Source organism: Narcine bancroftii, chromosome 14, assembly GCF_036971445.1.
Source record: "Narcine bancroftii isolate sNarBan1 chromosome 14, sNarBan1.hap1, whole genome shotgun sequence".
Lineage (NCBI taxonomy): Eukaryota > Metazoa > Chordata > Chondrichthyes > Torpediniformes > Narcinidae > Narcine > Narcine bancroftii.
Window position 1 is genome coordinate 64,572,955 of NC_091482.1, and position 17,254 is coordinate 64,590,208.

The 17,254-nt window shown below is 42.3% G+C and overlaps 1 protein-coding gene and 1 long non-coding RNA gene across 20 annotated transcripts in view; one reads left to right on the plus strand and one right to left on the minus strand.

Moving 5' to 3' along the window:
• The window catches only part of LOC138749293 (uncharacterized), a 129,982-nt gene extending 128,986 nt beyond the window's left edge, over window positions 1-996 (minus strand). Inside the window, exon 1 of the long non-coding RNA XR_011348540.1 lies at window positions 455-996. This is a non-coding gene — a long non-coding RNA (uncharacterized lncRNA). The remainder of the gene's footprint in view (window positions 1-454) is intronic.
• The window catches only part of map2k5 (mitogen-activated protein kinase kinase 5), a 241,798-nt gene continuing 225,154 nt past the window's right edge, over window positions 611-17,254 (plus strand). For 13 of the 19 annotated variants that reach the window (XM_069910490.1, XM_069910479.1, XM_069910482.1 and 10 more), the window contains exons 1-2: window positions 612-989; window positions 17,055-17,103. In XM_069910490.1, the coding sequence (XP_069766591.1) occupies window positions 864-989; window positions 17,055-17,103 (175 nt within the window). In that variant the 5' untranslated portion in view covers window positions 612-863. Of the gene's footprint in view, window positions 990-17,054; window positions 17,104-17,254 lie in introns of all 19 variants that reach the window. The other 6 variants (XM_069910483.1, XM_069910481.1, XM_069910485.1 and 3 more) reach the window with 1 other exon arrangement.

Below are 17,254 nucleotides of genomic sequence, written 5' to 3' on the forward strand. Positions count from 1 at the left end.
AAGAACTCGGCGGCACAAGGACAGATCCTTCATCGCTGCCGTCAGATTCTTGAAAAATCAAAGGTACTGCACATTAATTTAAAAATTATTGTTGTAGAGTGGTTTCTATAAATGTTTGCACCACAATCCTGCCTCAAAACACCAAATTTCATAAGAATTCTGATTCCTATAAAGAACAGGTCTAAAACTACAAACTCGTCAGTATTTCCTTCTCAGCTATTTGGAAGCAGCTTGGACTTCACCATGGCTCTCAGAACTCGTCAGTGGAATGGACAGAGTTCATCAAGACATAAATCCATTGCAGGATTCCATGCCAATCCCAAGTTATGGGGCTGCCCACAGGAGATGACCTATTTCTTGACTTATTGGACTGCTTTTGAATTCTATCTGCAAGAAATTTCAAAACTGCCAATGTTCCTTCGGGAACCTCCAGAGTTTCACTGGATACTATTACCTGGAGTGAGATGAACAGATTTATGGTACCTGAGCCCTCCTGCAGTGTGGGCAGCCTTAACCTCGGATAAACAAAGATGGCCGCGGAACACGTGGGGGAAGGGAAAGGGGGAGGGGTCGGTGTTTCCCATCACACATCCGGCGGATCGCCACTCCCCGTCATTTTGGTTCCGGTGTATCACAGGAGACACTTCCTTCTATTTCCAACGCCGAGCAACGACAGCCGGTGACGGAACTCTCAGGGAGAGCGCTCGCGGACGGCCGATTGTGACAGGGGAGCGGCTCGCGCGCGCGGGGAGGGGGTGGGGGGGGGGGGGAGGACGCGCGCGAGCGAGCGAGAGGAGGCCGGTCCCGAAGGGCAAGGCCGTTGGTCGCGAGCAGGCGGCGGAGGATGTGGCCGCGCGACGGCGATGCTGGTGCCGCGTGAGATGGAAGCCAAGGCGCAGCCGCAGCTGGTCGTCCGCATCAAGGTGGCGGGCGGCGACCTGGACTGGAGCATCCCGCCCGGCTCCCAGCTCCTCTTCAGGGACGTGCTGGTAGGTGTGCCGGCTCCTGATGGGGTGGGTGGGGGGGGGGGGGTGACATGGGCTGCCGGCCCCTGATTGGGGGAGATCGACAGGCTGCTGGCCCCTGATTGGGGGAGATCGATGGGCTGCCCGGCCCTTGATTGGGGGAGATCGACGTACTGCCTGGCCCCTGATTGGGGGAGATCGACGTACTGCCCGGCCCCTGATTGGGGGAGATCGATGGGCTGCCCGGCCCCTGATTGGGGGAGATCGACGTACTGCCTGGCCCCTGATTGGGGGAGATCGATGGGCTGCCGGTCCCTGATTGGGGGACAGCGACAGGCTGCCGGTCCCTGATTGGGGGACAGCGACAGGCTGCCGGCCCCTGATTGGGGGAGATTGACAGGCTGCTGGCCCCTGATTGGGGGAGATCGATGGGCTGCCCGGCCCCTGATTGGGGGAGATCGTCGGGCTGCCGGTCCCTGATTGGGGGAGATCGACGGGCTGCTGGCCCCTGATTGGGGGAGATCAACGGACTGCCCGGCCCCTGATTGGGGGAGATCGACGGGCTGCCTGGCCCCTGATTGGGGGAGATCTACGGGCTGCCCAACCCCCGATTGGGGGAGATCGACGGGCTGCCAGGCCCCTGATTGGGGGAGATCGACGGGCTGCCCGGCCCCTGATTGGGGGAGATTGACGGGCTGCCGGCCCCTGATTGGGGGGTGGGGTCAACAGGCTGCCGGCCCCTGATTGGTGGGGGTGGGAGAGATCGACAGGCTGATGGGCCTGATTGGGGGAGATCGATGGGCTGCCGGCCCCTGATTGGCGGAGATCGACAGGCTGATGGCCCCTATTTAGGGGGTGGGGATCGACAGGCTGTTAACCCCTGATTGGCAGGATGATGAGCTGCTGGTCCCTGATTGGGGGGGGGGGGGGGGGGGAGGGTGGGATCAGGGAAATGGGCTGCTGGTCCCTAATGGGGTGAGCTGCAATGGTTTGCTGACCCCTGATTGAGCGAGAGCAGAGGTGAGTTGATGTCCTCGAATGGAGAAGTGGGGGGAGCAGCTGATGGGTTTCTGGTTCCTGCCAGGGGTGGGATAGACAGTTATCCCTTAGTTTGAGGGTTCTGGTGACAGATTTGGGAGGGAGAGGAAATGGTGAGGGACTGGGGAGCTGCTGGCACCTGAATTGGGAGGCTGGGTAGTTGGGCAAATGGCTAATGATTATGGGGAAGAGTGTGTTGGGCAGCCGGTGTCTGATGGTGGGGGTAGTGAACTGCTGCTGTTTTCTGATAGGGTGGCAGGGAGCCCATGGGTTACTGGCACCTTATCGAAAGGGGCAGCAGTCTACTGACCATGATGGGTTGGGGTGGTGAGCTACTGCAGCACTTGGTGGAGGGGAAGAGGGGTTGGCAGGGATTCTGTGGATTTCTAGCGCTAAATAGGGAGGTGTGTTGGGGAATATTCTGGCACAGAGGGTCTCTGATGAATGGGAAGTGTTTGTGATGCTTTCAATGTGGTGAGAAATTTTGAAGTGCTGTTCTGATTAAAGTTGGGGGTTCATCAAGGCAGGTACGACTCCAACATTGCGCATCGAGGTTTATGGAAATTTGCCCTTGCAGATTTTGCATATCAGTAACCAAAAACTTGAGATGTAGAGAAAAAGAAAATAAATAGACACTTTTTGTCAATTTGCATTTATTGACACATTCACAGCTTTGGTTTGTAGAAAATCACAATATAAAAACTTTACTGGAAGGGACCCCATCTCTTCTTCTATTCCCCCCCCCCCCCCACCTCCTCCCACAGAAACACTTTGGTTGCTTAATTTCTACCATTTCCTTATTCTTTATAATAAATTCTCCTATCCCCATAGGTAGGGTGGATGGTGCTGAGGATATGGAAAGGCTAGAGAGTAAAGTCCTAAAAAAGTTAGTGGACACAGCCCAGGACATCACAGGCAAAACCCTCCCCACTACTGAGAACATTACAGGGCACACTGCCGCCAGAGAGCAGCAGCAATAATCAAGGACCCTACACCACCCAGTACACGCTCTGTTCATCAGAAAAGAGGTGTAGGTGCCAAGACTCACACTATCAGCTTCAGGAACAGCTGCTACCCCTCCACCATCAGACTCCTCAACAACAGTCAGGGACCCATTTAAGGCTCTTGTGCACTTTATTTTTTTTTAAAATTCTCTCTGTATTGCACATCAGTTTGTTTACATTCATTATCTGTTTACAGTTCTTTTTTTTGTTTACATGTATACACTGTAAAGTTTTTTTTGCACCACCAATAAGTGGTAATTCTGCTACGCCTGCAGAAAAAGAATCTCAGGGTTGTATGTGATGTCATGCATGTACTCTGACAATAAATTTGAAATCTGAGAGGGAAGAGGGTGGAGAGCCGGAGGAAAGGAACAGAGGGATAGGAAAGAGGGAGCATGGAGAGTGGTCTAGCTGAAACCAGAGAAGTCTATGTTAATGCCATCTGGATGGAGAGTGTCCAGGTAGAATATTAGGTGTTGCTACTCCAATTCATGAGTGGCCTTGGTTTGACAGTGCATGAGGGCCATAGACATGTCAGTGTGGGAGAGGGGTGCAGAATTGAAATTGTTGACTACTAGGAGATCCCTGTCATTGATGCGACAGAGAGAAGGTGCCCAGGAAATCGATCTCCCAATTTTCATCCAGTCTCAGTAGAGAAGGCCACAACAAGAGCATTGTATGTAGTAGATGATTCCCAGAGATTCACAAGTAGTGCTACTTTTAATTTTTTAAATTTATATTTTATTTAAATTTATTGATTTTAATTATTAATATCCAATATTGGTTCCTGCTCATACACACATGATGATCTTGTCAGCTTTATTCACTTTGCTGCTAATTTTCACCCCGACCACAAATTCACTTGGTCCATCTCCAGCAACATTCTCCCCTTTCTTGATCTTTCTACCTCTCTATCAGACATTTTCTACAAACCTACCAACTCCCACAATTTCCTTGACTACACTTCTTCTCACTCAGTCCCCTGTGAGGATTTTATTCCTTCCTCTCAATTCCCTGTTCCCATTGCATCTGCTCCTAGATGAAGTTTTCCATTCCTGATCATCTAACATGTCCTCCTTCTTCAAAAGTCTTGGTTTCCCCTCTATCACCATCCACTCAGCCCTTACTCACGTTTCCTCCATTTCCTGCACATCTGCCCTTGTCCCCCTGCCCATAGACGCAACAAAAACAGGATTCCCCTTGTCCTCACTTACCACACCACCATTTTTTGCATTGTTAGGTCTGCTTTGTTCATGAATGAGTGAGACAAACACCAGGCTGAGTCGAAATCAGGGTTCTTTGTTCTTTATTACCGGATTGTAACACTTGCGACCAACCATGTTAGTCGGAGAATGCATTCTGCCGTTATCAGCAAAATGGTGATTTTTTATACCCTTGGATATGTGCTTAGAACATCATCATATCATTACTTGTCCAATGACTAAAACTGTTGCTATCCTTTCCCTGCTAGCTTCCTGCCTCTCAATCCATCAATGTCTCTCTTATCTTGTAAGTACAAGGATGCATTCACATCTTGTTACAGCCCTGTACATTCCCATCTCATGATGTTTTACCTAACAGGAGTACAAGGACACCTCCCCTTCTTGTTACTGCCCTGTACAGGGTAACTCCCTACACATTCCCATCTCATGATGTTTTACCTTACAGCATCTAACATATTTCCATAATTTCCATCACCTACAACTTGATCATAGCACCAGAGGAGTCTTCACCTCTCCATCTTCCGTAGTGACCTCTCCTTTTGTGACTCTCTCTCGCCCACTCATCCCTTCCCACAAATCACCCCTTGGCACCTTCCCCTGTGACTGCAGGAAGTGCCACCATTATGCCCTCAACTACCTCCTCCCTCACCACCATTATTGAAGCAATAATTTACTTGTGAATCTGTGGGAGTCATTTACTGCATCCAGTGCTCCCGTTGTGGCCTTATCTACATCAGAGACAGTGGACGTAGACTGGGAGATCATTTCACTCAGCACCTTTGCTCTGTCCGCATCAATGACAGGGACCTGTGGCCAATCATTTCAATTCTATGCCCCATTCCCATGCCGACATGTCAGACCATGGCCTAATATTCTGTCTGGCATTAACTGAGCTCAGGTTTCTGCTAGACCACACCCCATTTTCCCACTCCTCCCCATCCCTCTGTCTCCTTTCCTCAAATTCTCCACCCCCTTTTCTCTCAATTCACAAAGCCAACTTCACTCCCCTTGTTTTTTCTTGTGTCCTCTCTCATCCACCTATTGCTTATGGGCCTTCCCCTCCCCTCCACCATTTTATTCAGATGCCTGTCTACACTTTGCTCATACCTTGATAAAGGACTCAGGCTTGAAGCATTTGTCACTATATAAAGTACTCTGACCTGCTAAATTTCTCCAGCATTGTTTTTTTTTTGTTAACATGAAAAGATAATGTTTGAGTAAAGGATTTTATTTTAACATTACTACTGGTATGTCTTCAGTGAATGCTTTTCTGTGCATTTGTTTGTTAAGAATAGAGTTGTTTCCACCACTTTCCATGGGTACATACAGTGGCTTTTTCCTTGCTTCTGAATAAAAATTGATTATAAATGTTAGTATTTCTTGTTTTTCTTTACAGATAAGTTGATCACAAATCTGAATGGTTAATACTGTTATTATATCTGCTTGTCTGACATGAACCATTTTAAGCTTGTTGATTCTGGCAACCAGCAGACATTAATTACAAATCGCATTTATCTAAATAAATCTTTATAGGTTTTCACAAGACCAAGGAACAGAAGGCAGCCACTAGGCCCATCGAGTCTGTTCCGTAAACCTACACTAAGCTACTCTACACTAGTTCCAATTTACAGCCTTTTCCCCATATCCCTTGATACCCTCACTAATGAGATATTTGTCTATTTCTTATTTAAATACTCCCAATAATCTGGATTAAACTGCTGTATGCGGCAGTGAGTTCCACAGATCCACGACCCTCTGGCTAAAGAAGTTCTTCCTAATCTCTGTTGTATATGGATAATTTCTAATTTTCAGACTATGACCCCCTTGTCCTCGATTCACCCACCAAGGGAAACATCTTACCCACATCCACCCTATATAAACCTTTCAAAATACGAACTGCCTCTTTGAGATCTCCTCTCATTCTCCTATACTTCATGGTATTTTATATTTCTCAAGTCGTGGCACACTCACCCAATGGGTTCTCAAAACAATGGGTTCCCAAACCAATGGGTTCTCAAAACAATGGGTTCCCAAACCAATGGGTTCCCAAACCAATGGGTTCTCAAAACAATGGGTTCCCAAACCAATGGGATCTCAAAGCAATTCCATTCTAACATTTATTTCCCAGTAACCATTTATACCAAACATGCCTTCAACTCCTTATTCTCCTACTACCCAGGTACACCAGCTGACACGGTGAGCCTCCAAACTCCCCATGTACGCCATCCGAGCCCACAAATGAAGTTTTAACTCTGAAATGGTGATGCACCAGTAAGTGCAGTTTAGTGTGAGATTAAATGATCATACTTGGAATGATTTGTTTTTTGGTTTAAAAATAATTGGCCTTTCTAAACGCAAAAATCCACTACTGATAGATTTCACCTAGATAAAATATGCTATAGGCTATTAAAGTCTCAATATTTCATTCAATTGTTCTGGAAAAAAATGTGCTCTTTTAAAAATTTTCAGGACTAAAATTAGCTCCAGCAAAATTGCTTCAAAATATAATCTGCATTTGCTGAAAATCTGAAATAAAAAACAGAAAATGTTCCAGTAGGGTAGAATTTCATGGAGAGAGAAACCCTTTCGATGATTTCAGGTGAAAATATGATAGCAAAAGTTCACTGAGATTGATTTAGGATTGCCCTGTGTCTAACCTTCCATCAAAATATCTGAATATTCCAGTATACTATAAAGGAGATCATCATGGTGGTTGATCTGCATGGACTCTATCAATGTCTGTAGGTCCACTGTTTTGTTTTCATTTATTGTAATTTCATCATCTTGCTCAACTACTCTAAGATTTGCCTCTTCAGTAAAAAGTGATATACTTATCAAATTACTGATGTGTGGTTTTCAAATTTTTTCTTTCCACTCACATCCCACTTTAAGTAATCCCTATGCCATAGGTGCTGTGTGATTAGTAAAGGATTGCTTAAGGTGGGATGTGAGTGGGGAAAAAAAAAGTTGAGAACCAGTGCGCTAGACCCAATTGTCACTGAAATATTTTGCTTGAGAAAAATTGTAATTGGCCCATTTCCTTTGGAGATGTGAAACCAATCACATAACGAGTCAATTAGGTGCAAATAAAACAGTGGTTCTCAAACTTTTTCTTTCCATTCACTTTACTAATCAGAGAGCATCTATGGTACAGGGATTACTTAAGGTGGGATGTGAGTGGAAAGAAAAAGTTTGAAAAACACTCTTTTAGATCATCATCAAGATGATGACAATCTTTTATTTGTTTAGTGAAATATTTCTCTTTTTTGATATTCATATAAAATGTTTAGATCCTTTTGATGTTTATGAAATGTTTTCTTTATATTCTTTCTTGTTTTTATTTCTTCTCTACCCATCTTTAATCTTTATAATTCTAGCTCTTACCCTGTGTCTTAATTTTAATATGTATTTAGCAGTTTTTGTTTATCTGGATCCTCAAATTGCTAATATTTTACTATTTAATACAATAAACTTATTCTGTACTTTTGTTGAGATAGTTTCTCCCTCACATGTCCGACCTTGTTCCTCATCTTCTTGAAATTGTCCCTGATCTAATCTTCCATTCCAGTTTTGGGAATGAACTTCTATTTCCTTTCTTAAAATGCTTTGCAACTGAACACATGACCCTCATTAAAGTTAAACCAGAAAATCTGTAATTGCTGTGATTGTAGCTCTCTGAACCCTTCTCCATTAACAATGGCGTGAAGCAAGGCTGTGATCTTGCACCAACCCTCTTTTCAATCTTCTTCAGCATGATGCTGAACCAAGCCATGAAAGACCTAAACAATGAAGACGCTGTTTACATCCGGTACCGCACGGATGGCAGTCTCTTCAATCTGAGGCGCCTGCAAGCTCACACCAAGACACAAGAGAAACTTGTCCGTGAACTACACTTTGCAGACGATGCCGCTTCAGTTGCCCATTCAGAGCCAGCTCTTCAGCGCTTGACGTCCTGTTTTGCGGAAACTGCCAAAATGTTTGGCCTGGAAGTCAGCCTGAAGAAAACTGAGGTCCTCCATCAGCCAGCTCCCCACCATGACTACCAGCCCCCCCACATCTCCATCGGGCACACAAAACTCAAAATGGTCAACCAGTTTACCTATCTCGGCTGCACCATTTCATCAGATGCAAGGATCGACAACGAGATAGACAACAGACTCGCCAAGGCAAATAGCGCCTTTGGAAGACTACACAAAAGAGTCTGGAAAAACAACCAACTGAAAAACCTCACAAAGATAAGCATATACAGAGCCATTGTCATACCCACACTCCTGTTCGGCTCCGAATCATGGGTCCTCTACCGGCATCACCTACGGCTCCTAGAACGCTTCCACCAGCGTTGTCTCCGTTCCATCCTCAACATTCATTGGAGCGCCTTCATCCCTAACGTCGAAGTACTTGAGATGGCAGAGGCCGACAGCATCGAGTCCATGCTGCTGAAGATCCAGCTGCGCTGGGTGGGTCACGTCTCCAGAATGGAGGACCATCGCCTTCCCAAGATCATGCTATATGGAGAGCTCTCCACTGGCCACCGTGACAGAGGTGCACCAAAGAAGAGGTACAAGGACTGCCTAAAGAAATCTCTTGGTGCCTGCCACATTGACCACCGCCAGTGGGCTGATATCGCCTCAAACCGTGCATCTTGGCGCCTCACAGTTCGGCGGGCAGCAACCTCCTTTTAAGAAGACCGCAGAGTCCACCTCACTGACAAAAGACAAAGGAGGAAAAACCCAACCCCAACCCACCAATTTTCCCTTGCAACCGCTGTAACTGTGTCTGCCTGTCCTGCATCGGACTTGTCAGCCACAAACGAGCCTGCAGCTGACGTGGACATTTACCCCCTCCATAAATCTTCGTCCGCGAAGCTAAGCCAAAGAGAAAAGAGAGTTTACACAGAAATGCTGGAGATATTTTTGTGTAGACCTGCTGAGTTTCTCCAGCATTTTTGTGTAAGCATGACTCCCATTAGACATTTACTTGGAGGGGCATTTTGGCTGACATGATATTATCAGTGACATTGGATGCAAAACCAGGATGAGATTGCATTATAGGAATAGCTCGGAATTTATAGCCATGGTGATTTGTGCAATGTGTGGTTAAGTTGGTGACCATTCACATAATCAACTGAGTTGCTGTTTAAAAGTACTTCCATACTTGGATTTCTGTTCAATAAATTTTAAAGAAAAGCATTGTGATGTTGATGTTGGCAGAAGTGCAAGTCTGGTTCAGCTATTATAGGGGTGGCCAGCTTTTTAATTTTTAATTTAGACATACAGCACGGTAACAGGTCCTTTCTGTGCTGTCCAATTAACCTACACCCCCAGTACATACTCGTGGGCTGAAATGGCCCGTTATCATGCTGTATGTCTAAATTAAAAATTAAAAGGTGGGCCACACCTGAGCTATAACATATCATACTATCAGCCATCTAAATGAAACTACACATACAGGTCCATCCATGAAATAGTAGACACAAGGGAGAGAGATACAGGAGTATCATAACCAGCCCCACCAGACTTCTTCCCATGGGCAGTGAGAATGCTGAATGACCAAAGGAACTGTTCACACTAACCATCTGAGACACTCATATTCATGACAGTATTTATTTATTTCTATAGATGAACACTTGTCCTTTGTATGTCTGCAGGTTTTTGCACCAAGGACTGGAGAACGCTGTTTTGTTGGGTTGTACTTGTACAATCAGATGATAATAAACTTGACTTAAAATACTTATCTGTGAGCTCCCAGCATCAATTACTGTACTTACCATAGAAAATGTGTAGTAGCCTTGTTCCATATTCACGAGTTGATGTGTTTTAGGGCAGCCATTCTCAATGGGGGACCCACAGCCTTACTGGGGGCCACAAGTCCATTTAAGTAAAAGTCTTATTTTCTTTTCACCTTATAATTTTTTAATGTAGCTGGTAGAAGAGAAGTATAGAAGAAACCAAAACTTGACTGCTTTACAGTGAAGATAGCCCATAAACTTTGAGCAGAATCCTAAGGGAGTCATAGCCAAAATTTAGAGTAAGGTTACCTACGTACACACATTTGAAAATGGATCTTATTTGAAATACTGAAGAATTCATATTCAATAACATTGCAGGATCTCTGGAGAATGTGATGCACATTTCACAAGTAGGTGCTAATTGAAGGAATGAAATGAAATGAATGGACTGGAGACACTCTGGCTGTTGGAAGCTCTTTTTGGGGTTTTGACAGAGTGCACGGAAGGGTCACTCCTGAGTTTTGTTTACCTAAGGCAACAGGTTGACCAAGAGACCAACTCCTATTGTTTGCTGGAGAAGGTGAGAGAGTCACATGGGCTTTCTGGCAGTCTCAGTTGGAGAGAGAGAGAGAGAGAGAGAGACAAGTTAACAAGATCTCCCAGCTAGTGTGGGTGACACTGAAAAGCAGCTGAACAGGGCGAGCCAGGAAGCTGGTTGAAACTGATGACAAGTTCCAGAGTGGCGGATGGCTGGAAGTGTTATCTGTCTGATGGTTCTCTTGGAATAAGAGGAACTCTGTGGTGGCCTGAAAGAAAGAGGCTACCATCTGGAAACCCCTGATGGGGCAAATTTCATCAGTGAGACCTTAGGGTGACTAATGGTGGTACCTCAGTTGTGGAAATCCTGGAACAACAAATCTCTCTCTGCAAACCCTACAAGAACCTTCCTGAGCGGTAAATATTTACCTTTCTAGCACCAAAGCCTGGTGAACTTTATACATGTTAAATTCTGTGCACAGTATAAGAATTGCATGCATCCAGAGAACTTGGAAGAAGGAGAAGTGAGATTGAACTGTGAACCAAAGAACTTTTCTTAAATTTACACACCCATTACATACACGTGCGCTTAGAATTAGAAGGGGGTTAATTTGGGTTAGTTAAGTATAGAAATAAGTTAAAGTTTGATTCTGTTTTCATGTTTAAAGTTGATTAAAAATAACTTTTGTTTTAAAAAAAAACACTTGTCTTGGTGAATGCCTATTGCTGTTGGGTTTTGGGGTCCTTTGGGCTTGTAACGAAGTCCACATACCTTTGAATTTGTGTTGAAAACACTCATTTTCTGTAAACAGTGAAGCCTTTTGAGCTACCGATAAATGATGTACCAAAAAAGCAACACAAGTTCATCTTGAAATTAGTACAAAACATTGGAACTTTTAATACGGTTTATTGAAATAATAGATTATTTCCTCCTCCCTATATTTCAATTCTTCAAGTGGTACCTATTTCATCTTTATCTATAGCCCTGGTTCTCAAGGTTCCAACACAGGGGACATTCTTATGCTGTCATTATTACCCTGTTGAATCTCTTGCTTTAGTCAAGTACAATAAAACCCCTGGTATCTGGCACCTATAGGGATCATTAGATGCCGGATAAGTGTATGTTCCAGTTGCTTGAGATTGTGTGGTTGCGTGATCAGCGAACTGACAGCGAGACGTGACAGTTTTAAACATTTTTTACCTATTTATTTTCCTCTTTTTTGCCAGTTGCTTGAGGCTGCTGGTTTGCTCGAATTCAATACACCATATATTATATACACTATATATCATCTTGCCTTATGGTTAACTTGCATTCAAAGTGTTTTAATAGTATACCTGTAAGATGGCAGCTAATACAATTATAGCTAGTAGTAGGTAAGTGTAGACGGACCTGTAAACATTGAGTAAGAATATTGAAATCTGGTGTCTGCCTTGCTTCTGAACTCTAACATTAACACATCTCTGAACTCTGTTGAATGTGTGTTTCATTCCTTCTGTGTAATGCACAAAACTAAACTCAGTCCTTAGATGAGGTCTGCACAAGTCCCTGCAACATAGTGTAATTTTCTCACATTTGTATTGAGACAAAAGCCAATATTCCATTAGGTTTTTTAATTGCGTTTTGTATTTGGTCTACTGGCTTTTAATGATTTGTGTATTTAGTCTCCAAAATTTCTTTGCTCCTTTGCAGTTCTAAGTTTCTCATCATTTAGAAAATGTGTTTTATCTTTCTTGGGTTCAAGATAGATAAACACATGGTTGAGCATATTGAATTGATTTGGCATGAATTTAATGAATGGGAAAAACTAGTTATTTGTGAAACTTCCTTCTCCCATTTGCAGTACCAACTGTTCCTTGTAACAGTATCAACTGGAAATGAGGAAATACAATTGTCTGTGAAGCTTTTTAACAATCCGGAGACCTGAGTTGACATCCCATCACAGAGCTGTGGAATTTGGGAAACCTATCAACCAGTCTGAGTAATAATGTATTGAATTGTAATAAAAAAAATTTAGTTTTATAATATCTTTTGCAGAATGTTTATGCTCATTTATTTATTGTCCGTGTACTAAGATACAGAGGAAAATGTTGTTTTTGTGTGCTATCCAAACAAGTTAACCCATATTTAAGTTCAACAGGTAGTGCAAAAATTAAAACTAAAACTTCGTAGTGAGAAAAATTCAATTAAAACTGTCCAAGGACCCCAATGAGATCACCTTTTACTAATGAGAGGTTTATTCAAGAGTCTGATAACTGCAAGAAAGAAGCTGAATCTAAAACGTGTGTGTCTTCTGCCCCATGGGAGGGGGAGGAGAGAGTGCAATTGGGGTGTTTGCTGCTTTCACAAGACAGCTGAAAGTATGAATGGAGTCAATGTTTGTGTGATGGCCTGAGCTGAACTCACAATGTTCTGCTGTTTCTTTTTTTAAAATTAAAAAAAAATTTTCACACTGTGAACCATATCAATCAAAATACACACAAACATTTCCCTCTTAAATATACACAGTGGCATTTTGTCCCCTTTTTTCCCCCCCCCTACCTTCCCTCCCCCTTCCCACCCCCTCCAAACCCATTAAACGTTCAACATATACAACACAATAAACCCATTAAACAATGTCATCACACAATGAAAATAAACAGGAAAATTGTGTCATCTACTTTTACACACTGGGTCAGTTCATTTCATCTTCTTCTCATTCTATCATTTTAGGGGGTGGAGGTCCGCGGTAGGCCCTCTCTGTTGTGTTCCATGTACGGTTCCCAAAGTTGTTCAAATAATATGACTTTATTATTTAAATTATGTTATTTTTTCCAATGGAATACATTTATTCATTTCTATGTACCATTGCTGTACTCTCAGGCTCTCTTCTGATTTCCAAGTTGTCATTATAACATTTCCTTGCTACTGCTAAGGCTATCATAATAAATCTTTTTTGTGCTTCATCCAAATCGAGGCCAAGTTCTTCTTATATTACTTAGAAGAAAGGTCTCTGGATTTTTTGGTATGTTTCTTTTTGTGATTTTATTTAATACCTGATTTAGATCTTCCCAAAACTTTTTCACGTTCTCACATGCCCAAATTGCATGTACTGTTGTTCCTGTTTCCTTTTTACAGCAAAAACATCTGTCTGATAATGTTGGATCCCATTTTTTTTTTAGCTTTTGGGGTGTATAACCAATTTTACTGTATCATACGTAACTTTGTGTTTATTATATTCTTCATAGTTCCAGAGCATAACTTTTTCCATGTTTCGTTTTTTATTTTTATACTTTTGTTTGGGTTTACAGCTAATTTCATCCTTTTCCTTCTCTTGCAGCTTGATGTACATGTTGGTTATAAATCTTTTTATTATCATTGTGTCTGTAATCACATATTCAAAGCTGCTTCCTTCTGGTAATCTTAGTCTGTTTAATGTTCTGCTGTTTCTTGTGGTCAAAATAAAGCAAGAAAGTGCGCTTGCGCGCGTGCACACACACACACACACACTCTCTCTCTCTCTCTCTCTCTCTCTCTCTCTCTCTCTCTCTCTCTCTCTCTCTCTCTCTCTCTCTCACACACACTCTCTCTCTCACACATACACACACACACACTCTCTCTCTCTCTCTCTCTCACACACACACTCTCTCTCTCACACATACACACACACACAATCTATCTCTCTCTCTCATACACACACACTTTCTCACACACTCTCTCTCACACACACACACACTCTCTCACTCACACACACACACACTCTCTCACACACACACTCTCTCTCACACACACACACACACTCTCTCTTTCACACACACACTCTCTCACACACATACACACTCTCTCTCTCACACACACACTCTCTCACACACACACACACACACACACACACACACACTCTCTCTCTCTCACACACTCTCTCTCTCTCTCTCACTCTCTTTGTTTTTTGATAGTTATGATGTTTTCACTATTGTTGCTGCCACAAAACACCAAATATAGCAAAAAAAAGTAGAATTTTCTCAAGCTGGTGAAGACAACATTTAGTTAGAAGGCAGGTTTGCTTATTCAAAACTTGAAAGTGAAAACGTTGAGAAAAATATACTGCCAGTAGAATTGAATAATATGTTGTGTCAATTAGATTTTAAGATTTTATGTTTCATTCAAATGTCCTAACTTTGGGATCCAATGCCATCTTTTCCTATATTACCATGGCAAGCTGCACGGTCCACTAACTTTGCAGAACTTGATATACTTGGTTTTGGTGGTGTTGAAGTCCTGGGGGTTGATTGTGTAGGAGCTCAGCTGTTGTCAAATGGGTTCATAAATGGAATTAAAACAGAATGAGGTATGACCTCTTATACTTTATTAGCTGAACACAGATGGGGAAAGTCTCAGAGCTGTAATGATAAGCTATTATGCAGCAATCACTGTTGAGATTTTAGTCATCGTCCTCTACTATTTATTCTTTGAAGAGATTGAACTCTGTGGTAAATGGGAGGAGGACCTAAAAGGGCAGTTCTTTGGTATTTTGAGTTGATCACATTATTCAAGCTTTAGAGTGTTGCCTGATGAACAGGAAAACTAGAAAGTTTTTTGTTGTTTTTAAAATGAATGTTACCATTTGTAGCCACAACTCTCAAAAGTTTTGCCTTTGAAAGAGACCAATGAAATATATTTTAATATGGGGAAACTTAGTAATACCTGTATTGGAATGTTTATGTTAGGAAAGTGTGGAACTGAAATTTTCAGCAGTATTTTCAGAAGACAGTCATGAACTCTATCGCTTTCCACCAAGGTGTCACTAAAGTTGATTTCTGAAGAGTGTGTTGTTTTACAGCATGCACTGGAATAAGTAATTGGAAATTGATAATGTTCAATCTAAAAATGTATATTCATCATCAAGGATTTAGGGCATGAAGTTATCTTTGAATTTTACATGCAAGATATTTTCCTAAACTTTGTATTGTCCTCTGCTTCGAGAAAGCCTATTAGTGTCTTCTAGAACTTAGTGTTCTTTGTTTGCATCACCCATAGGATTTTATTTTTGGGGAGATACACTAAAAGGGCCTTCCAACCCATGAGCCCATGCTGCCCAATCAACCTACAGTCTCTGTACTTTTTGAAGGATGGGAGGAAACCAGAGTACCCAGAGGAAACCCTTGCAGACATAAGGAGAACGCACAAGCTCCTAACAGACAGTGCCAGGTTCGAACCTGGGTTGCTGGCGCTGTAATAGCTGTTCCAGAGCATCAATTAATAAAACCCAACATCAATGTTTATAACAGCAAAACCAAGGAATTATAAGGTAACAAGAGACCTTTAAAAAGGTATATGGGATTAGAAAGGAAGTTAATATAAAAGTAAACTCCACCTTGCACTATATTCCAAAACCAGCTTTGGTGTTTCTTTACAGGCTTCAAAGTTGTTCATTAATGCACAGAAATAAGCACCATTCCTAACTCCCTGATGACAAAACTGAAGGTGCTTTCATTGCTAAAACCTATTTTAGGGATAATCTCATCATCTACCGTAAGATAATACATGAGGCCATCGATTTGGGTATGAGCATTTAGGCTCCAACATTGGGGTAGAGAATGAGAGCAAGATAGAAAATGAAATTCAAGCAGAGCATGGATCACGTATTATTTAAAAGTGGGATAAGTTGAGAGAAAATAAACACATCTGTATGTGTCAATGTTTCAAGTGTAGCAAAGCACAATTAGAACTTCAGATGTGCTGACCGGCTGCATCACAACCTGGTATGGGGCACCAATACCTCTGAGCGGAAAGCCCTGCACAGCTCTGTAGATTACAGAAAAAAAACTCTCCCCATTATTGAAAAAATCTACAAGGAAGCCTGCAATTGGAGAGCTACAGCAAACATCAAGAGTCCACGCTACCCAACACACGATCTGTTCTCTCTGCCACCATAAGGAAAGAGTGCCTCAAGATTCGAACCACCAGGTTCATGAACAGTTGCTACCCCTCTACCGTCAGACTCCTAACAACAAACTCATTCAAAGACTCTTACTTTGCACTTTATTTAATACTGAATATTTTTTCCATACTGCACAGTCAGTTTGTTTATATGTCTTTCTTTGTTTACATTTTCTCTTTGTATATGTATCTTGAGTACAGTGTACAGTGACTGATAAGTGGAAATTTGGCCTGGCCTGCAGGAAAAATAAATCTCAGGATTGTATGTTATGTTATGTGTGTACTCTGACAATAAATCTCAATCTAAATCTGAATCAGAACTAGCCATTAATGACCAGGATGGCCATTTAATGCAAAGGGAAGACAATGTTGGACACCCACTATGTGGATGATGAAGAATTATGGGAGTAGTTATGTATTACAACATTTTTCTTTTCACTTTTGGCTTGTTTAAACAAAAAATACACTGTATTTTCCCAGAGATACTCGATACTGCAGATGATGAAATCTGGTACCAAAAAAAACAAAACAAGCCTTCTGATACTAAATGTGTTTTTGGCCTGCACCTCCGGCAGCTTGTTTTTTATTTTACTAATATCTTCCTTGATTTCTTTTAGATTGACCTATTTTATTCCTTGTTTTTAGGATGTTATTGGCCAAGTGTTACCAGATACAACGACAACGGCATTTGAGTGTAAGTAGATTTTTTTTCACTGATTTATTGTTCACTAAATAAAATGGCTAATTAATAGAAAAAATATAGTCATTAGTTTCCATTTATTTTGATTAGTATTGTATCACCAATTTAGGCGTCAAAGGTATATAATTTATATGTAATTTGTATA